General features: G+C 41.9%; 1 protein-coding gene and 1 long non-coding RNA gene across 2 annotated transcripts; one reads left to right on the forward strand and one right to left on the reverse strand.

Annotated features, from left to right (window-relative positions):
• The first annotated feature begins 135 nt into the window (after window positions 1-135).
• LOC117468150 (dual adapter for phosphotyrosine and 3-phosphotyrosine and 3-phosphoinositide-like) lies at window positions 136-16,512 on the forward strand. The gene is made up of 9 exons (XM_034112151.1): window positions 136-227; window positions 3,220-3,342; window positions 3,924-4,057; window positions 5,243-5,373; window positions 12,178-12,225; window positions 12,315-12,377; window positions 12,515-12,600; window positions 15,647-15,734; window positions 16,217-16,512. Exons 1-9 carry the CDS (start codon window positions 178-180, stop codon window positions 16,238-16,240), a joined length of 747 nt encoding a protein of 248 aa, XP_033968042.1. The 5' UTR covers window positions 136-177; the 3' UTR covers window positions 16,241-16,512.
• A 4,185-nt stretch (window positions 16,513-20,697) lies between these two features.
• Window positions 20,698-22,189, reverse strand: LOC139436036 (uncharacterized). Its single transcript, XR_011645236.1, has 3 exons — window positions 22,052-22,189; window positions 21,624-21,653; window positions 20,698-20,760 (listed from the first exon to the last, which is right to left on the reverse strand). It is a non-coding gene; the product is annotated as an uncharacterized lncRNA (long non-coding RNA).
• Between the last annotated feature and the right edge of the window lie 5,619 nt (window positions 22,190-27,808).

A 27,808-nucleotide genomic window follows, 5' to 3' on the forward strand; every position in this document is an offset into this window, starting at 1 on the left:
ACGCTAAAAGAACGGCTCTCACCATGTACGACTCGGTTCCCCTCGTTCGTACCAAAGAGCCGTTCATAAGAACCGGCTCGTTCGTGACCGACACACACACACACACACACACACGCGCGCGCGCGCACACACACACACACACACACACACACACACTGACTGAGACCTCAGAGAGAGATGAGTGTATACAGCGACGACTCCTCTACCGACGAGTTAGAGACTTTAGGGTAAACCTGCTTTTTGACTTTAATGTAATTCTCTGTAAAAGGTTACTTTACCGACGGTAGATGAACGAGACGCTTCTAGAAGGAAACGGGTCTCGAGTGCCGATTGAAATACTGTACAGTGCTCCGTTTAAACTAGTCTTAGCCCTTCACAAACAGAAAGAATGTTTCGATAATATGTTAACAATATTCAAAAACAGTTGCCTGTCTTAGTTAGTTGAATCGGCATTATATAATTGATAATTAGTCATACATTACCGCCACTTCTCCATTGTTTTCAGCGCTCGCGACTACTTTACTGATTAGGATTTGCATAATTAGCTTAATTATTAGCCTCTTGAGATTGCTTACTGTTTGCTTTTTTATGGACTTCTAAGGTAGCCTAACGGTTAGGTTTAAATGGCATTCACGGATGTTGCAAATGTCGCAGAATTGCGTCAGATTTATTTCAGAAGACAACTTTGTTGAGGAAATAACATGAAGAGATATTTTCCAAGTTTTAGATGAGTAGCCCACATCATCTCAAATGGACTTCACTGGTCTCGTTGTGTGGGTGTTAATATTACTGTTGAATATCATATATAAATAAAAAGGCATAAATAGCTTTCAAAAATGCTAAAAATATATGTAGACAACTGTTCAAAATTATATTATATTATAAAGACAGAAATCACTTTAAAAATGCTTTAAAAATATTTTAATGTTGATATTACTGTTTAATATTGTGTTAAGAATGTTAATAACATAAGACACAATGAATGTAATGAATGACAAACAAAAGATAAATACACATTTTTTTTAGAAGAATAACTGACTATTAATTATTAATACAAATATATATTAAATGTATTAAGCTGTATGATTCATTTGTCATATTTCCATCATAATGTAATAAAAAAAATGCCAACAGGGGGGTCCCCGCCAGAGGATAATGCTATATGGGGGTCCTTGGCATGGCAACGTTTGGGAACCCCTGGCCTAACCTACAAATATCATTTATAAGAGAAAACAATATCATATATTATCTAATAATAATATATATTTTGAGTTCAATTGTGTTCTGTCACAGGCAGCATTAAAGTCTATTGGTGGAATAATTACTTTTACAAGTAAAAGTCAAGCATTCAACATTTTACTAAACTTTAGTAAAATCACCTGTTACTTGTTGGAATGGCCCATTTTGGAATTATAAATATAGATTTACTAGAATATGAGTATTGATGCATTAAAGTGCCTATTGCAGTTTGTAAAGGTGGAGTTTATTGTAATTACTTGATATACTGCTGCTATAATGCTGCCTATAATAATGTCAATGTTTATTTATAAGTTGATTTATATTTTGTATTAGCAATCTAAATCTGTAAGGTAACTACAGTTACAGTTTACTTAGCTATCAGATACATTTAGTGGAGTACAAGTTGTTGCTATATATAAATTATTAAAGGTGGGGTAGGTAAGTTTCAGAAACCGGCTCGAGATACACTTTTTGTTATATTCCATGGAATGCTCTTAACATCCCGATAGCAATGAATATCTGAAGTGCTTTGACAAAAATCCATACAAAAATGTCATCTGTAGAAGCCGTAATACTGTAAAAAGTACATCCGTTTAGCCGGGCCGGCTAAACGGATTGGATGGCCTACCTGCCTGTCAGCCTTCCATCGGGGCACAAACTTATCTCGTGCCCTCATTGGTCATGTTGCTCGTTCGTGTGTGTTGGAGGAGGGGCTCTGGAAGGAAGTGGCAGATTTTCTCCGGTTGTGTATTTTCAAATTCTAGCGATCTCGAGCCGGTTTCTCAAACTTACCTACCCCACCTTTAAGTTAGTAATGAGTTAAAGTACAAGTCAAATTTGTAATATTTGTTATACATATTTATTACACTGAGTAAATGTACTTAACACCACTCTGAGGAAGCAACATGAAATGATGAGCTATTAAATAGATTAAACCAGAGATTTCTGGGGATGAGTGGACCGTTAAATTGCTTTAGGATTGGTTTCCTGTTTTTTACACTCAGCAACTTTTAATGCAAATAATGAAGTTTCACTTCCCTTTATTTGTTTCCTTTGCATGCTTTTACACTCCTTCCTGCTAGTAGCCTACACCCTTTAGAAAGCTCTTAAGTATGGGCAACCTTTCTCTCCTTCAATAAAACTCTGTATTGAATGAGATGATGCGACCTGTGATCCTGAGACCCAGGGGCAGATGTACTGAGTATATTGTATTGTATGGTTGTTTGCTATGTTTCAGGATGGCTAGTGGTCGTTGGTCACTCTCAGGAAAATAAGTCCATACTTTTTATTTAAACCACTCTTTAGTTCCATCAACCCATAAAATCTGTCATATGGATTTGCTAATAGTCATCGGAATAAATGTCCCTCGCATGAGATAATCCCAATCCTACAGATCCAAAAGTATTCTAAATACAAAATAAAGCTGTATTTGCTAATGGCTTTGTTCACATCTGATGTTGTGTACACATTGAAAAACGAGATCCAGAAGCCATTTACCAAGTTAAAATCCTTCAAGGTGTTGATGCTGGGTGGTCGATTGGACATCATATTCTCTATGAAAAAGAATATTAAGAATATATTACAGGTAGGAATATACCAATGCATGGGCACCGGCCGATGTTAGCCCTATTTTCTCAATTGGTACACCCCCAACAGGTCTTTATAACCTCAATCAATTATAATGACCAATTAGGATGTGCATTTCGTTTACATTCTTGATGCAATATTACATTTCCGCAGTACTGTCTGTAAAGCCCCATGAGGCTAATTTTTTATTTGTGTAAATGGGCTTTATAATTAAAATTGTATTGATTGCCTTTGAGCCAAGAGGCCTGTAGATTCACTGTTTGGGTCACAAACAGCGCCATTGTGTTTTCTACTGCAAGAATGTGGCAACTTAAATGATTTCAAGACAATTTAATAAATCCAAATTAACCACAGTATTGAGTGCTAATTGATTTTTGCTTCATTGTGTTGAAGGTGGTACCACCATGACCTGTCCCGCCATGCAGCAGAGGCTCTGCTCCTGTCCAATGGGACTGATGGGAGTTATCTCCTGAGGAACAGTAATGAAGGGGAAGGCTGCCTCGCCCTGTCTGTCAGGTCAGTCCGCCTCTAACACCTCTTCTTTTTGTGGTCTGTTGGGGGGGGGGGCACCATCAGAGCTGGTGACGCCAGTGGACTGAATAAAGTCATTAAGAAAGCTGGCTCTGTCATCTGCGTTAAAATAGACACTTTTGATGCTGTGGTGGAGAGGAGGACACAAACAAACTGTTATCCATCATGGATTTTTATATTGTACAATTGTTTATTTTCTACTTTTTTTATTTCTAATTATGTGCAATACTTTGTTTTACATTCTGCTGCAACGAAAATGTCCCAATTTGGGATCAATAAAGTATATCTTATCTTAAAAACCACTTATTCTGATCTGTTCTGAATCCCTGGTCTTGCCTAGGGGGATATCATATTATCCACAGACCTACAAAATAAATGTGTGTTAATATGGCCGTTGTCTTTCAGCTACTTCATCACATGTACTTGCTGTTGCACGTCACAAGTTATTACCATGAAAATAAACGTATAGAATACTAAGATGGCTTAACTACGTGATCTTTATTTTGTATGTTAACAACTTTAAAAGTGCATCACTAAATATTGTTTGTTTGTCATCTGACACACAGGGCAAAGGATTCCGTCAAACATTTCCACGTGAGACGCAAAGATAACGGCTACTCGTTTGGCTTCAACGAGTACCCAACCCTTCAACATTTTGTCATTCACTTCGCTAATCAGCCTCTGCTGGGCAGTGACGCAGGTACGTTATGACAAACTGCAAGTTACCGGCTAATACAGTGAAACGACACATTAGGCGCGTTCACACTGCGGTACTTTTCCCACAAAGGTTCATGCGAACTTAGTTCATGATCGCGTTCACACCAAAAAGAGCCGGTACTAAAAGTAGTTCATGCGAACCTTTTTACCCGCTCGAAAGTCCCTGCTAGAGAGCAGGGACTTTCGAGCGGCTCTTTTTTGAGAAAAGAGCTATATTCCTGATTGGCTGGGCGGATTGCAAACCACGCCCCGTAAAACTCCCAACAAGTTTTGTGAAGCCGCCATTTTATTATCCTCGCATTAGCATTATTAGCATTAGCCCAGCGCAGAAACGCAGAGAGACTAACTTATGGCAACACAAAAGAAAACATGGGAGCGGTGGAGATGAGGAGGTATCGGCGTTCTGGCGATTTACTCGGAAGGCTTCAGTAGAAGCTGCTGGGACTCCCAGCAGCTTCTACTGAAGCCTTCCCCAACTCCGGGGACTTCCGGCCGGGGACTTTGGGCGGCAGTATACGCCGTGAAGTGGTTTGCGGCCTGCCAGTAAACCCAAAGCAGAAGAAGAAGAAGTGACGTCAGCGGCTTCATTTGCCTAATCCTCCCCCAGGGACTTTTTCTGGTGTGAACGCGTCTGTACTTAGTTCATGCGAACTAAAGAGTTCCATGAACTAAGTTCGCATGAACCTTTGTGGGAAAAGTACCGCAGTGTGAATGTGCCTATTGCTCTGCTTTTTACATTACATGTTTGTATTAAAAAGGTGGGAAGGGTGGTAACATTTTAAATTTTGAGTTATACAGCTAAATAGTGGAAAAACTAAAATTATAGGTTGATCTCAGACTGATCTAAGGCTGATCTCAGACTGATATAAGGCTTATCTCAAGCTCATCTCAGGCTGATCTCAGACTGTTTTTAGGCTTGCTAAGGCTGGATTCAGATTTATCCCAGTCTAATCTCAGACTAATCCAAGGCTGATCTGAGACTGAGCTCAGGCAAAGACAGCAGGATGAATTTTAATTTCTAATGTCTTGCCTGTGGTTGCCAGGGGGTCAGTCTATCTTTGCTCCGCATCATAGGATATTTTCCTTTGTAGGAAACACACAATTGGTCTCATTCTCAATTAGCCACACCTTTGTGTTGGGTTGCTGTAACTCTCTGCCTCTGAACCAGGAACCCTGATGGTGCTGAAGAGTCCGTATCCGTGGCGCGTGGAGGAGCCATCCATCTACGAGTCAGTGCGAGTTCACACAGCCATACAGACGGGCCGCACAGAAAACGACCTGGTGCCCACCGCACCATCGGTATGACAGCAGTTGATTCCAGAATATATCAAATATCTCTGTGATGTGACCAAAGTTACCTGCTCCAGGTTATGACGTACATTTGACCCGCTGGACCTATTTCTGGACTCAACCTGTTAAGCCTTGAGCCTGTTTTTCAGGTCTCAGGCTCGAAAATGACATTCCCAGAACAAATGACTATATCTTCCCTTCTAAAAGGGTTAAACTAATAATCTTTTTTCTCAAAGCAATGATGAACCTGTGAGATGGATGTAGAAAAGTCAGAATCAATATAGATGTTTTTATTTTAAAGTAAATTTAGATTGAACATAGTAAAAACATGTAAATTATAGTTTCCGTCCAAAAATAAACCCATTACTTATAGTGAAAACCACCCTTGATTGAATGATGGGATAGTAGACAAAAAGCTTTAGGAATCCAAACTATAACATATAATAAGTACCCTGTATCAAGATTGATGCAAAACCAGTGAAATTGACCTTTTTAGTGAGATTTAGCACAACAAAAACACTTCTGGGGTCATTTGGGTGGATTTGACCTATCTCTGGCCCCCCTTGCTCGATTTTGATGATTGACATCTCTTTCTAACCGTTAGAGCCAATGGAATCGAGGGGAAGTTCCACATAGAGAGGCGAAGTCCCGCCCATCTACTTCCAACCCATGGGACCTTATTTCGGAAAAAGTATGCATTGAAGTCAATGGAGAGAGAAAACGTATCTTTCGATCCCGTTTAAATTGTGCCACAAATTACACGATGTTTGTCAATCTTAAAAAAATTATTTCCATGTCAAAAAAGTCACAGTTTGTCATGAAACTGTTGAAATATAAGACTATGAAAAATACGCAACTAGAAAGACTACAAATCCCAGAATCCCGGTCCCGCATGCTGGCTCTTACGCAACCGACTAACTCCCCTTGTGTGTATGTACAGCTCTCAACATGCCCAGACTTGGAGTGATTTTCACCTCTTTTAATACTTTTCGCCTCATTCTGAAAGAAAGAAGTGAAATGTGAAACGTGAGGGCCGTCTAAGTGTGTGGTGTGATACGGGAGATGTAGTTCATTGAGCGGTTTCACAAAAATCTTTTAAATTGACAAACATCATATGTGTAATTCGTGGCACAATTCAAAAGGGATCGAAAGATAATCTTTCTCTCGCGATTGACTTCAATACATACTTTTTCCGAAATAAGGTCCCAGGTTTTTTGCTACCTAAAGCTACGTCGTGTGTTGTCTGGTTTTGCTTCCCCTGTCGCGAGTTCTGATCGCTCAGTGATGATACTTATATGTATGGAATCTGTGGAATTTCAGCTTGCTAGCAAAGCTCGTTTGTGCGGAGCATTTTTTCGCTCAGTGCTCATTTAGACATATAAACAACAGAACAACAAAAGGACATCATACAGCAAAATGTACAGGGATTACAATTTACATATTTAACCACATGTACAGGTACCAACAACATCTGATTTTGTAGCATCCAACCGAGCTTTAAAAACATGTAGTGGTACTAGCTTGGTAATTTTCCATTCTTTTTGCAGACTGTTCCATGTTAGTGGAGCTGCATCTAAAAGCTTTCTAAAAGCTTTCTTCCCTAAGACAGTCCTAGCACTTGGCACATTTAATAAAACCACAGCATGCGATCTCAAGCAAGTACTTTCAATTCGCAGAGAGATCAGGGAGCAGATATAAGATGGTAGTTTATCCAACATGGCTTTGTAAATGAAAAAGTACCAGTGACTGAGCCTCCGTACAGTAAGTGATGGCAAAACCGCCTTGGTATACAGGGTACAGTGATGCGTAAGTGCTTTACAATTTGTCAAAAATCTCAGAGCACTGTGATACGCAGCATCTAACTTGCTCAGGTAATTGGCAGGTGCATTCATATATAACAAATCCCCATAGTCCAGCACAGGTAAAAAGGTCACAGTGACTAGCCTTTTCCTGGCCTCAAGCGAGAAACAGGACTTATTTCTGTAGAAGAAACCTAGCCTAACCCTCAGCTTTTTAAGCAGGTTATTTACATGAAGTTTAAAAGTGAGACAATCATCAAGCCAGATACCCAAGTATTTGTAACAGGTAACCACTTCAAGTTGTATTCCTTGCGTAGTTACAATATCCAAAGCAGTCTCCGGTGTATTTTTAGCTTTAGCTTTAGAAAAGAGCATTACCTTGGTTTTATCCACATTTAAAAGAAGCTTAAGCTCAGAGAGCTGAGCTTGAATAATGTTAAAAACAGCCTGTAACAACAGCCTCGTTAATCGAGGGACCTGCACAGTACATAACGGTATCGTCCGCATAAAAATGTAAGGTTGCTCCTTCGACATTTTCACCTAAACTATTAATATAGATAGAGAATAATAGCGGACCTAAAACTGAACCTTGTGGTACACCATTAGTGATGTTTAACCACTCAGAAGACAGTCCATCAAAGTGAACACATTGCGACCTTTCAGAGAGGTAGTTCACAAACCACCCACTGCATGGCTGGATATGCCAATACTGAGTAGCCTCTGCTTCAAAATGCGATGATCGACGGTATCAAAAGCTTTGAATAGGTCAACAAATAGAGCTGCACAACTCTGCTTATTATCTAAAATACTAGTAATGTCATTCACCACTTTCATTGTGGCAGTGATGGTGCTGTGTTGCTTTCTGAATCCTGACTGATGTTTAGACAGGATGTCATTTGTACATAAAAACTCCTTTACCTGTTCACTCACTAAGCGTTCAAGAACCTTAGCCAGAATTGACAATTTAGAGATGGGTCTATAATTGTTTAATAAGGTGGCCTCCCCTCCTTTTAGTAGTGGCAGGACATAAGCTGACTTCCATACTTTTGGGATTTTGTTTGTGCTGAGAGAGAGGTTAAAAAGAGTAGTGAGAGGAGGAGCAATACAATCTGCAGCTATCTTTAAAAAGAAAGGTTCTACGTTGTCCGGACCAGCCGGCTTTTTAGGATCTAGCTTGGTTAAGACTTCACGAACAACATCAACAGTAAAAGGAGTAACACTGAAAGGGTTTTCCAGACCACATTGTTCTGTGTCACCGACTGTGGTGTTCACAGAAGCAGAGTTAGAAACAGAATGAAACATAGAACCGCAGGACACAAAATGCTCATTAAAACAATTTAACATAATGGCCCTGTCCGATATAGTGCCAGATGCTGTGGTAAGGCACGGAGGTAGCTCATTACGGATATCATCGGTGGATATACATTTTATGGCTTTCCAGAATTTTCTAGGGTTGTTCAGGTTCTTTGTGGTTACTGACAAATAATACTTAGATTTAGCACTTTTGACATGTGAAGTGAATCTATTTCTTAGCTGCCTAAAACGCAGCCATTCTACCTCTGAGCCTGATTTCCTAGCCTTTGCCCAGGCCTTGTTTCTCTCATGCAGGAGACTAGACAGTTCAGCAGAAAACCAAGGATTGTCTCGTCCCATCACTCTAAATGTACGCAGGAGTGCATGTCTATCTATACTTTCCATAAAACCAAGATAAAAATAAGACCATGCGGTCTCAACATCAGCACACAAATCGATTTTTCCCCAATCAAACCCAAACAGATCATGTACAAAACCTTGCTCCACAAAATGTTTTATGTCTCTCTTGATGATAATACGTGGTTTAAACTTTTGGACTTTTGTGTCCCTAATTGTGGCTACAACACAGTGATCACTCAGATCATTCGCAAATACTCCCACAGCTGAGTATTTATAGGGAATATTAGTTAGAATGAGATAAATTAGGGAGGATTTATTTGGGGACTTAATATTAGGGCGAGTAGGACTGTCAACAATCTGAGTAACATTTAAAGAGATAAAGGTTTTTAAAATCCTCTGACACTGCAGTTAACCAGTCCCAGTTAAAATCTCCAAGTAGCACTATTTCCTTGTAGTCTAGTTGCGATAAAATATTTGCTAGCGAAGACAAGGAGTCTTTGACAGCTGAGGGGGGTCTGTAACAGCCCATGACCATGACCTGTTGACCCTTTGCCACTTCTATATTTAAGGCTAAAAATTCAAATTGCTTACTGATAGATTTGGAAACTAATGTGGATACACTAAACTTATTCTTAACATAAATGGCAACGCCACCACCTTTATTAGGCTGGTCGGTTCGATACACATTATAACCATTTAAGGCAATGTCAGAGGCCAAAATAGATTTATTTAGCCATGTTTCTGATAAGACAATGACGTCAGCGTCAGTCGAGCTCGCCCAAATATGGACAAAATCTAGTTTACCTAACAGACTGCGCACATTCAAGTGGATGAAACCCAACCCAGATCTAGCTTTAAAATCAGCAGGAGTAGCGATCTGACTATTACTACTGGGCGGACCAGGGTTAGGTTGTATATTTCCTGATAGTAATAACAACAACAAAACCAGGTATCTTTTCCTCTTACACATACATACATTGTCATCTACTTTAGAATCACCGGAAAAGTATGCGAGAGTGTGATTAGAGCTTAAGAAGCAGTCCTGAAGAACCATCATCGCAGGAAAACAAAAAAGACAAACATATTTTGTCGAGCAGATTGTCTGTGACAAGGCAACCGGTAATTGTTTGTGTAACACATCCGAACCTTTGCAGGGGATGCCCACTGCAGGTGGCAGAACAGACCTGAATCCAGTAGTCTTCTCAGAATGACTAGAGATCTTCTCATAGTCCAAAACAGTTAACAGGCACAGCAGAATCCCGATATGGGCCATTTTCCCAGACCAGCACACAGAATCCGCGATGTTCCCGGAGCAAAATCAGCACAGCAGCAAAGGACAGACGAAAGCAGCAGCCTGGTATCCCCGGAGTGAAAGCAGGCCTCTGCAACAGCAGAACCAGGACAGGTGGAAAGCAGGCCCCAGCCGTGGCAAAATCCTCCTCCGCACAGCAGCACACGCCCGGTGGAAGCAGGCCAAGCCCGAAGCGTGGATCCACTCCGTTTCTCCGCGACGACTCCGGGGTAAAAACCTCTCCAGTGCAGCCGTACTCTACAGGTGGGAGCAGGCCTCCGTAGATCGCAGGCAGCAAACAGGTGGAGCCGCTCCGTCTCTTCCCGACGAGCAGGCCTCCGTAGATCGCAGATCGCAGGCAGCAACAGGTAGAGCCGCTCCGTCTCTCCGCGACGACCCCGAGGCAAAAACCTCTCCAGTGCAGCCGCACTCCACAGGCGGGAGCAGGCCTCCGTAGATCGCAGGCAGCAAACAGGTGGAGCCGCTCCGTGTCTTCGCGACGAGCAGGCCTCCGTAGATCACAGATCGCAGGCAGCAACAGGTGGAGCCGCTCCGTCTCTTCGCGACGTCTCCGGAGGAAAAACACCTCTGTACAGCCGTACTCGACAGGTGGGAGTTGGCCTCCGCAGACAACTAAAACTACTACTTGTATAAGCAGGGATGGCTAAATGTTTGTGAGCAGGAGAGCTAGATGCTAACAGATGCCAGATGCTAACTGGCAGTGGGAGCCTGTAAAAATTGTGACTGTTCTCTCTGACACGCGACTGTTCATTAGATGACCAACTAACATATTACATCATACATAATAAGAAAGTGTTTCAAGGGCGCATAGCAATTGGAATATATATGCCAATAGCTTCCGTTATTTCTTTTGGTCTCTCGGCTCCGGTGATTGGCAAATCTGGGTGATGCCTTCTGATATGATTTAGCATGTTTGGCGTGTGTTACCATTAGCATACCGCACCAACGCCGCTCGTCCGATCCACCACTCGCACCTCATCGTTATTGTAGTCCACAGGGAACCCGAAATGTTCCCACACAGCTGATTTAAAAGAAGCAGGTGGGTTCTAGCTCGTGTGTTATCTGAAATCACCATACTAACTTTTCTTCTTCTTGTATTTTGTTCGTTTTGTTGTGTTTTCTTCTTGTTCTTCATTTGTTGTCTAAGGGCGGCTGGCAAACAGCTTTTAGGCGCAATGCCGCCCCTGGATTATAAATAGTGTAATGGATACTGCCCTGAATGACAGACTTTTTTCCCACTCGGAAAAAAAGGCGTGTTCGTCGTGTGACTGCATGTGCCGAACCGTGACGTCCGAACCGTGACTGTTCGGGACGAATATGGATACTGTTACACCCCTATAAAGCATATATCTTTCCTCCTAGGATAAGTAAGATCAATACTCCTTCGCAACAGGCACTTGGTGACATATTGGCGGGGGCATAAGCTTTCACCAGTGAATGAAGTTGTTGACATCATCATAACACGACTAGTTTTGCTAACTTTTGCCCACAAACTACAAGAGTTGTTTCTTGTGGTCAAAGGTTTTTGATCAGCAGTCGTTAGATGGAGGTTAATACCTCCGCCATGACACCAGCTGGTTTTATGTGATGGGGCTTCCATACTTGAGTTGACTTGCTTAACCAACCCCAGGACAATAAGCCAACATCTTTCTTCTTCTTCTTCTTCTTCTTCTTCTTCTTCTTCTTCTTCTTCTTCTTCTTCTTCTTCTTCTTCTTCTTCTTCTTCTTCTTCTTCTTCTTCTGGCGTTTGTCTTTGGTATGTTCAGCTCCTGTCATGAGAGCCAGGCCAATGTGTCATTGTCAATATCAGTCCTACAACGGTATCCATTTGCAGACCGCAAGAAGCATAGCTCTTTTAGGTCAAATGCTGAGGTCCAAGAACACTGCAGCTCAACATTGAAGGCATTAACACTGCCAAGAACAACAACAACATGTTACAACTTCACTGTTCACTGATGAAGAACCTAAAAAAGCTGGTCAGTTGAGTGAATATGATTTTTAAGGTTTGCTATAAATCTGAATGATCTAACATGAACTATGTTTTTTCAGCTAGGCACAAAGGAAGGCTATCTGACGAAACAAGGAGCATTTGTGAAGGTAAGATCAGTGGAGCTGGTACACCTCACTGTGTCTCAAACATAAACGAGTAGTCATGTGTCTGATCAGACTTTTAATCTTTTGTGCAGAACTGGAAACAGAGATGGTTCACACTCAACAGATATGAACTCAAATACTTCAAAGACAAAGTGGTGAATCTCTCTTTAGCCTAAAGGCGATGTTACTTCAAATATTTGATTACAGTATTTGGCTAATATTGAGTTTAATCTGCTCTTAGTCCTAGACAATCACTATTGGGACTTGTAGACAGTGTCTATCTCTGTTGCAGAGTGAGGAGCCCATCCGGACCATGGACCTCAGAGCCTGCTCTGCAGTACAGTTTGACTACTCTCAGGAACGAGTCAACTGTTTCTGGTAGGTGATGTAGTGGTAGGACCTTATTCAGCACTGAGAGGCTGCATTACTGATTTTACATAAAGAGTGTGGAAATGTTTGTGTTTGCGTCGACTGTGGCTCGGAAGGTAGATGGTCTTCTACCAATCAGAAGGTCATTGGTGTGATATTCAGCCCCTGCAGTCAACATGTCAATGTGTGCTCGGGCAAGATACTTAACCTCAAAACTCCCAGTGGCCTGAATCTGAGCCTTTCTTGAGCAGTTGGCACCTTGTATGGCAGCCTCTAACCCTAACCCTACGATTACATCTTCCAATGATAGCTGCTTGTCATTTTAAATGAAGTGTCATGAAGAGTAAATTTTTCAGAATAAACTGGGCTGTTGTAGAGGCAAAGGGTTGTCTGAAGCTAAACACTATGCTGTCCAAGAATTCCGATTGATTTTCATTAAGCCCGTTAAGCACATTCAAAAAAGTTCCATTCTTAGGTCAAGTTCAATCAGCTGATGAGGACCTTGAGATGTGTTTGAATGATTTTGAACATACATCAGGACTACAATACCATGCATAACTTATGGTGTTGCGTTACATAATCAGTTTATTGTGAGTAGGGGTAGCAATCAATTAAAACTATTTAATCACAATTAAAGGTGGGGTAGGTAAGTTTGAGAAACCGGCTCGAGATCGCTAGAATTTGAAAATACACAACCGGAGAAAATCTGCCACTTCCTCACAGAGCCCCTCCTCCAACACACACGAACGCGCACATGACCAATGAGGGCACGAGGTAAGTTTGTGCCCCGATGGAAGGCTGACAGGCAGGTAGGCCATCGTAGGTTGTACTTTTTACAGTATTACGGCTTCTACAGATGACGTTTTTTTTATGGATTTTTTGTCAAAGCTTAAGATCGATAAAACATCGATAAACTGGTTACAACAGGTCCAAAACGCTGCAGCCAGATTACTCACTCGGTCCAAAAAAACATGCCACATCACTCAGATCCTTTCTGCCCTGCACTGGCTCCCTGTCCATCTCAGAACCCAATTCAAAGTACTGGTCTTCACTTATATAGCTGTCCATGGCCAAGCCCCAGCCTACATCAATGACCTTATCCACCCGCACATCACAACCCGGGCCCTGAGGTCCCCTGAGCAAGGCCTCCTAAGCGTGCCCCGAACCAGGCTAAAGACTAAGGGTGACCGTGCCTTTGAGACGGTGGCCCCAAGGCTTTGGAACAAACTCCCCCAGATAATAAAAACCTCGGCCTCAACAGAGAAAAGGGGAAGTTAAAGACCCACCTTTTCCGACAGGCCTTTGGGTCGTCGGAGGAGGTGAGTTAGTAGCTGTCTTTTATTGGTGTTTTATCGTATGTATTACCTGCTGCTGTTTTATGCCTTTTATTCTACATGTTATAGTTGTACTTTGAATTGTGTCCTGTGTACTGTACTGTAAAGCACTTTGTATATCCGTGTTGAGAAGGGTGCTATATAAATAAAGTGTTACTTACTTACAGGTACAGACAGACAGAAGGAAGAAGTATGGTGTCCCCAGACAGTCTAAGCCTATAGCAGCAAAACTAACGTGTCTATTTACATGGACTCCCTTAGGATAGGTTGAGGGAAAGGCGAAGAAAGTAAGAAGTATAAGGAACAGAGATGGAGAGGCACAACGTGTCTACATACATGCACTCCCTTAGGATAGGGTGAGGGAAAAGAGTAGGAACTAAGAAGTATGCGCCACATCTATACCATGAGCACATTGCTTCTAAAAGTTGTTTTGGCACTGACACCAATCAACAGTTGTGCGTCGACTCGGCAGGGATCAAGGCACGTATATGCCTCTCCCTGCTTCCACCGTCTACACACACATAGTCCTGATGCTGCGGTACTGCCTGCCAGATAGCAGCAGACAGAACCGTTTGTGGCTGGGGTGATGGGGGTCTTTGATAATCCTGTGGGCTTGTCCATGTTGAACCTCCTCAGCCTGCGGAGGAAGAAGAGCCGCTGTCGAGCTGTTTTGGTGATGGTGTTTGTGTTAGATCCTCAGTGATGTGGACACCGAGGAACCTGAAGCTGTCGTGTGTGAACAGGGAGTAGAGGAGAGGGCTGAGCACGCAGCCTTGAGGGGCTCCGGTGTTGAGGATTTATAGTGCTGTGCAATTTCTCACCTAAAACTCAATTTTACAGAATGCTGTTTGAACAAATCGTGATCAAAATAATGTAACCTTTCACCTATACAAATGTTTACAGCAAAGACCTCGAACACATCATAATGTATCTGAATGGAACCGAGTAGGACCGTGCTGCCCTGTGCCTTCTAAGTAGAAAGATGTTGTTAAGGTGGTACATTTGAAGCAATGGTGTGAAGTATAAAGCACTTGTTGAGTGTAGCGTGTAGTCAATAAGGGTGCTCCTCCCTCCTGCAATTCCACTTCTGAAATAGGAAATAGCCTACATGTTTTAATGAAAACATGATTTAAGGGTTGAAGAACTGGAATAAAAAACTGTACAAAAGATAATGAAAAAAGTGAACGAAAAATGCAATTTTACTAAAGAGATAAAAATATAAGAAAAAGATAGGCCATTATATTCAGATGACAGCCACACTATGAAGAGATGAGCTACAGCAAGGCTCTCTGAGGCAACTTCCCCATGGCAGCAACATATTTGTATTTACAAAAAAGGGGAAGTAGTTCAATAAGAGAAGGAAATGGGGGAGGGAGGGAGAGGTGCACAGTAACTAAAGGGTAGCAGAGGTTACAACCTTTGCCTTTCACACACAGTCCACTGCTGCTTAGTCATCGATCTAAACTGCGGGATAACAGGGTTTGTGTTACAACGCACATGTTATAGCCCTGATTTACTTTTGGCCATTGAGTGACCGCTGAGGCTCAAGGGTTAAAAACAAGGAAGACAAATCAGTAAAGCCATTTAGTAGGGAACCTATACTTCGATCTTAAGAACAGGCTTCTCTAGACCGAACCAAGGCTAATGACTCTGACTCAAGGGATGAGATCAAAAACCAGATGATCCAATGTCATGCTCTCCTCTTCTCTTTGTGTCCACAGCTTAGTGTTTCCTGAAAGGACATTTTATCTCTGTGCAAAGACGGGTGTGGAGGCAGATGAGTGGATCAAGATCATCAGGTGGAAACTGGTGAGTCTGTTCAGAATGAATGTGTTACTTTGGCAGGAAGTGCAACTCAAACGTATGAAGGGTCGATGCCTTTCAATCCAGATCATAGTTTAGCAAAGAGGAGAGAAACCAGCTAAAGGACTATTGAGAGGGTCCAGACTTTAGGAGAAGACTATTATTACAGTCATTCACAGCTTGTGAACCCACTTCCTTAAGTCAACCACTGTTCTTCTGTTGGTTAAACACACTTATCTTTGTATTATATTACATTTACACTTAGAAGTGTTCTGAGGTGGCAGCAGCACTTTAATGTTGACTTGGCTTCCAACTGTTAGGCTTCCAGGGCTGGGATCATTTGCATTGTCGCTGCGCTTGAAAACGTGGCCAAAAAAACGATGATCTTTTGTGTTATTGATAGCTCGATATATATTCACTGTTGATTGCACTTATTGTAAGGTGCTTTGAATAGAAGCTAAATGTAATGCAATGTATTCTGTTTTCAGTCACAGATAAGCAAATGTCGGTGACAGCTGTCCGCAAAGAGCCAGGAGACGAAGGGAAGGAACCGTGAAGGAGAGTCCATTAGCATGTGAAAGGTGTAGCATCACATCAAGGCTGGCCTGGACGTGGCTCCGTCACCAGCGTGCTGTTGGCTTCTACGACCCTCGGGACCCCAAAGATATTGCTAGCATGAATCCATAAGAGCATCTCTCAGTACTTCCTTAATTGAATGTGTTTTTGGTAAGATGCCTACACATAAAATATGTCAGTAAATACAAACACCTGTAGGTATCATGAATGTGTGTTCGTCACAGAGCTTACTTCCTGCAGTATTCCCAACCCACATGGCTTTCTGTGGATAGAGCGCTTGTGATGCTAACGGCTGGGTTGGCCCACGTCATCACTGCACCACTATTTTGGTTCCCAGTGGTGAGGAACAGCTCCAGCTGACCACTGTTACACAGAAGTGCCAAACAATAATCAAACAATTCTATTCCGCTTTACACGAATAAGGTTTCCATGAACGACATGTCGCACAGTGAATCTTGATTTTGTTACCGGCTCACTGAAATCTCTTAAGATGTTGCAGTTTCTTCTTAAGTCCAGTCGTGTAATCATGAAGAGTATAAACGGAACCAAAATGTCTAACGTCAAAAGAAAAGTTGATGCCGCAGGAAAGACATTTAATAAGGAAAGGAAATACATGTTAGAAAAGATAATTGGAGGGATGAACCCCTCTCACATGCAGAGCACAGTGACATGTGGCCTCTGCTCTGAACCCATCCTAGCACCAGGAGCAATGGGCAGCTATTGTGCAGCGCCCGGGGGGCAATGGGAGTGGGGGGGAAGGGGGATTTCTTCTTTGCCACTAGGCAGTGATGACGCCCAAATTATACACTTTACAGAGGTACACTCATTTTTTAAATAAATTGTTAAAAATACTTGAAGTCTGATTGCAATTATTTCCCCTAAACTTCTGCTTTCAGAGCTCGTTATCAACCAAGTTATGACGACAACCAATGTTTCCCTTTGACCCAGCTGATCAGTCTGTCCTGCCCCTTGGATGCTGTGCTCTGTGCTCTGCCTCCCTGCTCCTGCCTGGTGGCGTCAGCTGACAGGTGTTATGGTTCCATCTTGTTATGCACACTGCTGATGCTTCTCTCTGAACTAGCTCAACACACGGGCCTGGGGTAGAGATCATCAGAACTGCTTTGGCATTCTACCGTGTCAATCCGTGGCACAGCACGTCTTGTGAAGTCTCCGGCTAACGCTCCAAACAAACCATCAGGGTTCCTGCTCTGAGTGTCGTCTCCATTGCTTCCAACACAACCAGCTGTGATTGAATGCAGAGGCATTTATGTATTAGGATTGCAATGTTATTAGTATGTAGGAAATAAGAGCGACAATGTAGACGGAAGTTTACACTGACTGTTAAATAAATGTAGAAATAAACGTTCCTTATTTTGCAATGAAAGACGATAAAACAGGAACAGAGTTGACATTTCTAGCTCTTCCTGTTTATTCTAATTTATGAATAATTTCCATCCAATGTAACGTTTCCATATTAAACGTCACAGTGTGAAGCGTGTGGACAACAACACGAGAGAAACCAGTGTGGCGGTTTGAAGGTCCTCGCATGTCAAATGAGAAACTGCCCTTACCTAACACATGCAGGGTTATAATGTGTGTTTGGACATGACACGATGAGAGATACAAAGACGACTGAAGTTGTTGACAGGAAACATTTATTGGGTTTTGCTCACATTGATTGGACATATAAATATGGTTGTGTCTAAAAGCTGATCAGAAGAAGAAAGAGTCTACAGGTAAGGCAGAAGTAAGTCAACAGTGAAGAGTTCCATCATCATCACGATGAAGAGGAGGTCTGTCTATGTGACCTCCACCACCTGCCTCAGCTCCTCTATGAGGGGAGCCAGCTCCTTCTCCAGACTCATGATGAGACCCTGAGGACACAAGGCACGTGCTTCCTTCAGATTAAGCACACATGTATCTGTTGCTCCTGGTGAGGCTTATTGCCAGGCAGGCTGACGCATACAAGGACTTTGCATACATGTTATATTTCAAGTCTTCAGCTCAGTGCATGCTGTGGTGGACGCAAGTACGAATCCGGCATGCGCTTCCTTTCAGAATATAATAATGGCTACACTGGTCAGAACATTTAAAAAAAGTATTGATTCTTAATCTGATCACTTTAAAAAGGCTGACTTAAATGACCCCGGTGTGTATTCTATGTTCATCATTGTTTACAACATGTTGCGACCCCATTCTTTACGGATGGACTGTCAGAACTAGTGATTGTAAATGGAAGGTTTCTTCAGCTGCAGCTTAAACAATCTGAATGTTGGATGAACCTGTTGGAAAAGATCCCTGATCATTGATCATATCTGTGCTCGATTATTCTTGACTTGAAGACTTTGTACCTGTGTTGGCGTTGCTGGCGGCGATGAAGCTGATGACCAGCGGTAACCTGTTGAACTGCACAATCTGATCGACAGAGGAAACACAGGTTGGGCTTGGGGTGTCAGTGCAGGACGTGCAGTGTGTGTCAACAGATAAAGCATCATGAAAACAAGGTGTGTGAGCTGCAGGAAGGGATGGGTATCGCTACGGTTTTATCGGCACTACTGCTTTTAACGATAGCGCTTATCGGTCCGGTCCTTATACAAATATGATAAACTAACTAAACAAATTGTGAACAAAACTAACATTGCTTTTTATTTAAATTAAATACATAATATTTTACATCAAAAGAAACAACAATGTTTTAACAGATCGTATTAAATAATCTGAGGACAGAACTGTAAACAGAATAGCTGAAACTTTAACAAACTAAATAACTCAGTTTCCTCTAATCATTAGCCCATGTTTGTATAATGTAGTTAACTCCGTGTGTTGCTGCTAGCATGCAGAACACCTGACGTAAACAGGTTCCTCGTGGACGGGGCTACAGAGCTGCTAAAGACAGTGGAACCCGGTGCATTCCTCCGTCTGAATGTGGAGCACTTTTGATAAATGTTTAGACAAACTGCTCGTGTTACCGCCCTGACATGCTAAACTCTTATTCCACTTTTGGTAACTTTGTCCACATCGAGACGGGTAAAGTTTAACCACACCTCGGAGCGCTTAGTTCTCTACGCCATCTCCTCCGTGTGTGTGTGTTGCTGCATGTAGCAGAGCGTGTGTGTAAACTTGCCCGCCCCCCTCGCAGGCGGGGGAGAGAGAGAGATCTCTCGTCTGGATTAGAAAGATCGAAAATACTAAAAATAACCATGTTGCAGTCTTTGTGCGTGTTAGAAACGGAGTTGGCGACACTAAAACTGCAATATAATGTTTGTGTAGCAATAATACACATGACATATTTTTGACATGTCTCCAGTACCGATAAAAAGACGGCTAACGTCGCAGCTTAACGGTACCACGCTCTTTAATAATTCAGCCCCGCGGCTCGGTACCCATCCCTAGCGGCTGGTGTGCAGGCGGAGCACACACCTGGTAGGTGTTTGTAGTAGCAGATGATTGCTCTTGTTCTTGGACAGGCCCAGCTTGCTGCCCTGGTCTGTGGCCAGAGCGAAGGTGGACAGGAAGCCCGGCCTCAGAGCGTGCACCGGGGCGTTGTCATTGGCAACTGCAGGGACACAGAGGCAATGTTAACAACAACAACAACCACTTTAAGTCAAGCACACTCCAGAGACAACGCTGACAGTCCCCTGCTGGGTCCGACTGATCCATTCAACACATTGATAGGAAGGCTGTATAAAGGACGACATCAGGAAGGTACTGGATGTAGCTTCATGTTTTAGAACATCAAATAAAATCTACACCATGCGACTTAACACTGAAGAGTTATATTGTATATTAGTGTTACTACATACCAGAATTAAAACAGCGCTTGACTTCAAGTTGACAGAAGCACATCTTAATTAAAGTTCATGGGTCGGACGGCCTATGTATTTTGTTTCTTTAATGAAAGGGTGTATTCGGTTTTATTTTGATTTGAGAATATGTGGGCTAGGGCTGGAGGAAATTATTTTTAGGCATGCACAGTTCATATTAAATATTTTGCATGCTGCAATTCGGCCATTGAGAGGGCTCCGTTTGATCTGAAATAGCCTGCTGTTGTTTATGGAACATTTACATAACTAGGACCACAGCAAGAAGCTGCCAGCAGACAGAGGAAGTCACAAGTAGTACTGGATGCTGTTCTGAAAATGGCTCACACAGGAAATAAAAGCCCAACCCAGCAAAACCACAATATCATGGATAATGGAGGTTATCCTTTACTGTGGTTTGCAGTGGGAGGAAAAGGAGCACACTCAATGATGAGAGGAAAGGTTCAGGAAGGTTCCTTGCCTTTAATAACTGGGACTCCATCCCTGTCCGTCACCACCACAGCATGCAGACCTTCCACATGAAGGGAAGCACGGAGAAGATGTTACACATGAGCCGACACCATACGGCTCAAAGCTGGGCATTGGTCATACAGTACACACCTCTGCAGCTGTTTGTACAGGTATCTCTTCAAATCCTGTAACATGTGTTGGATGGAAAACAACAAGTTAGACACATGGTAACAACAAGCTGCCGTCAGTCCGACAGTCAAAGATCCTTTACGGAAGCACAAGTATTAATACCACACTGTTAGAATATTGTTATTATTGAAAGGCCTGCATTGGAAATGTTAATATAATTAAGATTATTATCAGCAAAATGTTGTTTAAGTATTACACTTAAAAGTTACACAATGCAGACAAATCTGAATTAAATGAGAAAATAACTCAAAATGTGTCAAATTAAGTGTTTATGTTAATTTATCGACTAAGAAGTTGTTCTGTTGGCTAGTTTAATTTATGACTAAATATCATACTTTGTGTTTTCATGCAAAAATCTTTATTGTAAAGTAACAAAAAGTAATTGATTTGTGTTTTTAGATGTGTTTATATTTGTATTTATATGCTCCTTTTCCTATTAGTTTATTGGGAAATATCTGAAAGCCATGTTGTTTTGTGTGCATGTTCATTACAGTGAAGACCCTGCAGCTGTAAGCTCTGGTTAACATACAAGAGTGCTACAGTGTGGAGCTACATGCTAACGTCATGTTACACACACTCACATTTTACGCTACAATATGTTGTGACATTTTGCCCTCGCGCACTATATGTTGCCAACAAGTTGTAAGTTGCTATATCCAGTAAATGCGACATTTCGTTTTGATAAAAAAACATTCCGTTAGGTTTGTCCGTCTCTGTGCTAGAGAAAGATTCTGGGGCTAGCTAACTGGGAGAGGAGTGGACACGGGACACATACACACACAGACGCACGCGCGCGCACACACACACACACACACACCACACACACACACACACACACACACACAACACACACACTCACGTCAGCCATGATATGCAGAGCGGTCGGCAGCTGTGGGGAGAAACAGGCTTCATTAGAGTTAAAGTTAGCTTCACTATCTGTCAATATACATCAGCTGTAGACAGCAACAAGCTTTGTTAGATTAACGTTGTCTTCATTGTATGTCAATATAAGCTACACCGGGAGACACAGGCTCTATTACAGTAACGTTAGCTTCACTTTCTGTTCATATTAATTCACTTTAGAAAGAAACAAACTCCTCGGTCAGGTTGACATGTTAGCTACTTAGCAAGATATCAGCCGATATTTATCTCTTAGGTTTGTTCCTATAATAATAAAGTTAAACTAGTGCCTATAGTTAGGTTGACCTGTGCATGCAACATTTATCTGAAATGCTATATTAACAAACTACACAAATACAATATAAAACATGAAATGGGTTCGCAAACCTTACACTCTTCACGAGAGGCACTACCACTAATCACATGACAGCTTGTTTTGTTTCCGGCTCTGAAAGAAGTGTTGAGGAGAGTCGCTGCTGCGTAACACGTGACCGCAAACTGCGCACTGTGCACTGCGCTGTTTTCTTCTTCGTCGGTAGCGTCGGTGGCGGACTAAACATTAATTAAAGGTGTCTTCCGCAACCTACTGTACCGGAGTGGGGAACAGCATGAAATATTATCAACTTCTCATTACAGTACATTTAAGACATTTCAAAACACTTAAGTCATGGATTTATATATATTTCCGGATATGTTTGCTTTGAGCCTGAATTGAATGGACCAACTGGCCAGATGATCAAATGCTTAGACTTTGTTCATGTATACGTTTAATTGCTTAGCCTTTAACAATCTTATACAAATAATTCTTTAAAAAAAAAAGACCAAAATCAAACCATCTAATGGATTTGTAATACTTTGCCGAGCCACTGAATCCTAGTCTTGTAAAATGTTATGGTTATACAGTACCTTTCCAGCAATTCATGCCATACAATGGAAAATATGTTTGCAATATTTGTTATTTAGGTATATAAAGTAACCCTTAACTCCTGTAGAAACAGAAGAAAGAGGCGCTCAGCAGTTGTCATTTCCTGGGACCAAATCCAAAAATAGCCCACTATTAATAGAATATTGGACCAGACTGGACTTCCCATGCTCTCTGGAAACACACTACTGTGAGGGAGACCGCCTACTGCGTATTGCAAGCACAAACAGGTGAGTTCTCTGAGAAAACAAAAGGTTTGATCGTACAAACTAATGTGCTATGAAATATGACCACTCAAGTTCTCCATATGTCCGAATTAGACTTTGTTCAAGTCTAATAACATTGATGTAAACTCGACCAGAAATGTAATGTGGGGGGGAAATGAGGTCGAATAGACATGTCGTATAGCTGTTGGACTTGTAGAGCACTGGTAATGCATCACAATGTAATACTAGCTGAGAAAGAGCCATCTTTCATTTATTAATAATAATGTTTAGCTTCACCTTTGCTTTTCCTGCTATGAAAACAATGTCTGATGTGATTACATTTTTGAAAATCAGCAAGTAAACATGTTTGGTACATGGTGGACATATGTTTACCAGAGGAGACACCTCTGTGATGCTCATCTGTCCATTCCTAATCAGAGCGTTTCCAAAGAGTTGACACTGACTATAACAACAATGAGTAAAAAAGCCAGTAAGGCCTTGATGCAGCCTCGTTACGCTAAAGGAGGATACTTTATTCTGTTAGTACTGTGTGTGATTTCCTTGACATGATTGTGTTGTCTGGTTAGCATGGGGGACTTCCAGCCCTTCGAGCAGGACTTCTACCAGTCAGGATACTACATCGATGACCAGGGTCACACTGTGGCCTACTATGAGACCCACAATTCTGCAGACCCTGATTATGACGACACGTACGTTTTTGACATTTTTAAGATAACCCTATATCGAGTGGTGTTGCGGTCTTCCGGTTCCCATACCTCAAAATCAACAGTTTTTTTAATGTGCTTTTGGTTAGACGCCTGGAATAAGATCTGTGGTTTACACAAACTTAAAAGGTTTTCAGGTTTTGTTGTAGGACATAAAGTATGTCAGTAAATACTCCACTGGTGAATTTAAAAACAACGGTTACTAACAAGCAGCTAAATGAGACTTCTAAACATCACACCGAACGTTAGCCGCCGTTAGCTTAGCGGTGGTGAGACGAAGTCATGCAATCGGGATGTGGTTTGTTTATAGCCTAACATAAAAGTTTCTCTGTTTACAGCTTTTATTCCTGTGATTGCATGTACAATTCAAAAAGCATAAAGTGGTGTTACTATGTGGAGATAATCATAAAGAACAAAACGTTACGCATCATAAACATATGTTTGCCAAAGATCTTTTTTTCTGCAATGTTCTAAAATACAATAGGAAAATACCTCATCACTGAACCACTCAATCTTACCACGTATGTGTGTGAGGCATGACATTAGTTTCAGACCAACAGCACATTTAGCTGTTAGATATATTAAGATAAGTTAGATATATTAAGTAACACGCTAAAGGGTCGTATGTACTATCCTTTGCAATGTCAATATGTTTCCATTCATAATACTATTGAAGGCCAGTGTCAGTCTGCTACACAATGCAAGCGCCATTGTTTCACAATGCCCAAAGCGGACCCTCTCGGACACGCAGATATGGAACGTATCATTTGGCCCAAATGTAGCAACAAAAGATGATTGCAAGATTCAACATTTGATCAGACCTCAAGGATAAAAGAAAAACTCTGTATGTATACAAAAAACACCACAGGGCCCTTGGACAGACGTAGCGCTTATTCTGAAACGACGCTGAAGTTGGCTTCCGATTCGGCAGTTAAGGGGAAAGTTAAAGAGCCTGTGACAGCCTCCCAAAACTGTTGTGCAATGAAATATTGGGCTACTAGTCATCTCCAACCGTCAGTTTAAAAAAGAAGGTGCGATACCGTTCCGATAAATATCAATAATTTCGAACATCGCGGGGAAATTCCTTCGACTCATTTTGAAGTTTTGGGGGAAGCCGGAAGTGACGTCAATGCGGGAACGCTTCACTGTGCGGCGAGAGAGCCAAACACGGACAAAGTGTGTTGTCATGCGTAGAAATGGTGAATTACTGAGTTTAGGCACGTTAATAACGTTTTAATGAAGTTGACTACAGTATATTCATATTTGTCAGTGCTTTCATGTCAATTCGGCGACATAAACATAAATGATCGTGGTGAAGATGATGATTACATTAGGATTAAAATCGGAGTGAGAGCTGCTGAATTTCCTCCCGTCGGATGTGATATAAAAACAAATCGATTATTTTTGTAGTTGTAAACTCAAGTGGATGAAACTACATTTATTAGTGCTTTCATGTCAATTCGGCGAACATATGATACATTAAATGATCGTGAGGATGATTTAAAAATCGTTGTTTGAGCCGGTCTGCATTTCCTGATGGAGAAAACAAACCGATGCTTTTTGTAGTTGTAGTACACCAACATGGATTAAACGTGTGGTTTTTTTACCACAATGTTGGGGAAATTAATGGATAAAATGCACGGATTATTATTATTATTATTATTCCCACTCCGATCGGGACACTAGGTCCACCGTTTCCCCGCAGCGAGGCCCCCCGTTGACAGTTTACGTGGGCTGGGTGCAGTGGCGGGCCGGTCGGATAAGTCACTAGCACATCCCCCACTCCCCCCGTTGACAATTTACTAGCGGTACCGAAGTGGGCCGGTCGAGAGTCCCGGGATGATTTTTAGTCCCATTCCACCACTGGCTACATGACCGTATGATCGCCCATATTGACGCACCTCATTCCTAAACTTCTAACAGATACAACATAAACCGATCCTTCAGCCTCATATGAGCTCTCAGACACGTTCAAATTAACTGTCATCGCTGTCTGAGCTTGCTGCTGTGTGCGCGTCGTGCGCACTGACTGCTGGTTTACATGCAGAAGCTGGGATCCTGGAACGGTGCAGCTGGAGCGCTGTGCCCGCAATGACGTCACCATCATTTGGCGGGACTTGAAGAATCCCGAGAAGATCCAGAAAATGGTCAACATTGAAGGATTAATGGTTATCAAAGTACAAATATCCAAAATCAGTTCAGTAACGGTTTTCAAGGGGACAATATACTCAAATTGATGGGTTTGGATGATGGGGGAAAACCGTGTCACATGCTCTTTAAGGGACATTTAATTTACAGCGCTGAGCGAACAATCCTCCAGGAGTGTTGAACCTCTTAAATCGCTGCATAGCCGATTTATTTGGACTGAATTATCCCAGAGAGTTAAAGATTCTTTATAACACAGTTTGAGATTTGTGAAACCTTTATTCTATTTGTGAAAATACAAACAAGGGAGATGTCAGTGCTTTTTTCACATGTAGACCACATTAGACCAGGTCCTGATCTAAAACCACTAGACCTAGACTCATCAAATCTGGACTGGATTATCCCAGAGGGTCTAAAGATTCTTTGTAACACAGTTTCAGATTTGTGAAAGCTTTATTCTATTTGTGAACTGAAAATACAAGAAGGCATAAAGGCTCGCCCAGCTGGGAGGTTCACTCTCTGATCCTGATCCTGAGCTGCCTGCAGACAGCCTTCCACCTGTGTTTTGTATTTTCACAAATAGAATAAAGCTTTCACAAATCTGAAACTGTGTTATAAAGAATCTTTAGACCCTCTGGGATAATCCAGTCCAGATTTGATGAGTCTAGGTCTAGTGGTTTTAGATCAGGACCTGGTCTAATGTGGTCTACATGTGAAAAAAGTACTGAATTCTCCCTTGTTTGTATTTTCACAAATAGAATAAAGGTTTCACAAATCTCAAACTGTGTTATAAAGAATCTTTAGACTCTCTGGGATAATCCAGTCCAAATAAATCGGCTATGCAGCGATTTAAGAGGTTCAACACTCCTGGAGGATTGTTCGCTCAGCGCTGTAAATTAAATGTCCCTTAAAGAGCATGTGACACGGTTTTCCCCCATCATCCAAACCCATCAATTTGAGTAATATTGTCCCCTTGAAAACCGTTACTGAACTGATTTTGGATATTTGTACTTTGATAACCATTAATCCTTCAATGTTGACCATTTTCTGGATCTTCTCTGGGATTCTTCAAGTCCCGCCAAATGATGGTGACGTCATTGCGGGCACAGCGCTCCAGCTGCACCGTCCAGGATCCCAGCTTCTGCATGTAAACCTTTATATATATACAGTCAGATGTAAACGCACGAGCGCACACAGCAGCAAGCTCAGACAGCGATGACAGTTAATTTGAACGTATCTGAGAGCTCATGAGGCTGAAGGATCGGTTTATGTTGTATCTGTTAGAAGTTTAGGAATGAGGTGCGTCAATATGGCCGATCATACGGTCATGTAGCCAGTGGGACTGGGACTAAAAATCATCCCGGGACTCTCGACCGGCCCACTTCGGTACCGCTAGTAAATTGTCAACGGGGGGAGTGGGGGATGTGCTAGTGACTTATCCGACCGGCCCACTTCGGTACCGGCCAGTCCGCCACTGCACCCAGCCCACGTAAACTGTCAACGGGGGGGGCCTCGCTGCGGGGAAACGGTGGACCTAGTGTCCCGATCGGAGTGGGAATAAAATAATAATAATAATCCGTGCATTTTATCCATTAATTTCCCCAACATTGTGGTAAAAAAACCACACGTTTAATCCATGTTGGTGTACTACAACTACAAAAAGCATCGGTTTGTTTTCTCATCAGGAAATGCAGACCGGCTCAAACGATTTTTAAATCATCTTCACGATCATTTAATGTATCATATGTTCGCCGAATTGACATGAAAGCACTAATAAATGTAGTTTCATCCACTTGAGTTTACAACTACAAAAATAATCGATTTGTTTTTATATCACATCCGACGGGAGGAAATTCAGCAGCTCTCACTCCGATTTTAATCCTAATGTAATCATCATCTTCACCACGATCATTTATGTTTATGTCGCCGAATTGACATGAAAGCACTGACAAATATGAATATACTGTAGTCAACTTCATTAAAACGTTATTAACGTGCCTAAACTCAGTAATTCACCATTTCTACGCATGACAACACACTTTGTCCGTGTTTGGCTCTCTCGCCGCACAGTGAAGCGTTCCCGCATTGACGTCACTTCCGGCTTCCCCCAAAACTTCAAAATGAGTCGAAGGAATTTCCCCGCGAT

This window comes from Pseudochaenichthys georgianus, chromosome 22 (genome assembly GCF_902827115.2).
Source record: "Pseudochaenichthys georgianus chromosome 22, fPseGeo1.2, whole genome shotgun sequence".
NCBI lineage: Eukaryota > Metazoa > Chordata > Actinopteri > Perciformes > Channichthyidae > Pseudochaenichthys > Pseudochaenichthys georgianus.

Bases quoted from the DNA above. Each gene is read 5' to 3' on its own strand.
- LOC117468150 (XM_034112151.1), top strand. From the start codon at position 178: ATGAGTGTATACAGCGACGACTCCTCTACCGACGAGTTAGAGACTTTA. The intron at 3,343-3,923 runs GTCAGTCCGCCT...TCTGACACACAG, and splicing joins TGCCTCGCCCTGTCTGTCAG to GGCAAAGGATTCCGTCAAAC. The intron at 4,058-5,242 runs GTACGTTATGAC...CCTCTGAACCAG, and splicing joins TCTGCTGGGCAGTGACGCAG to GAACCCTGATGGTGCTGAAG.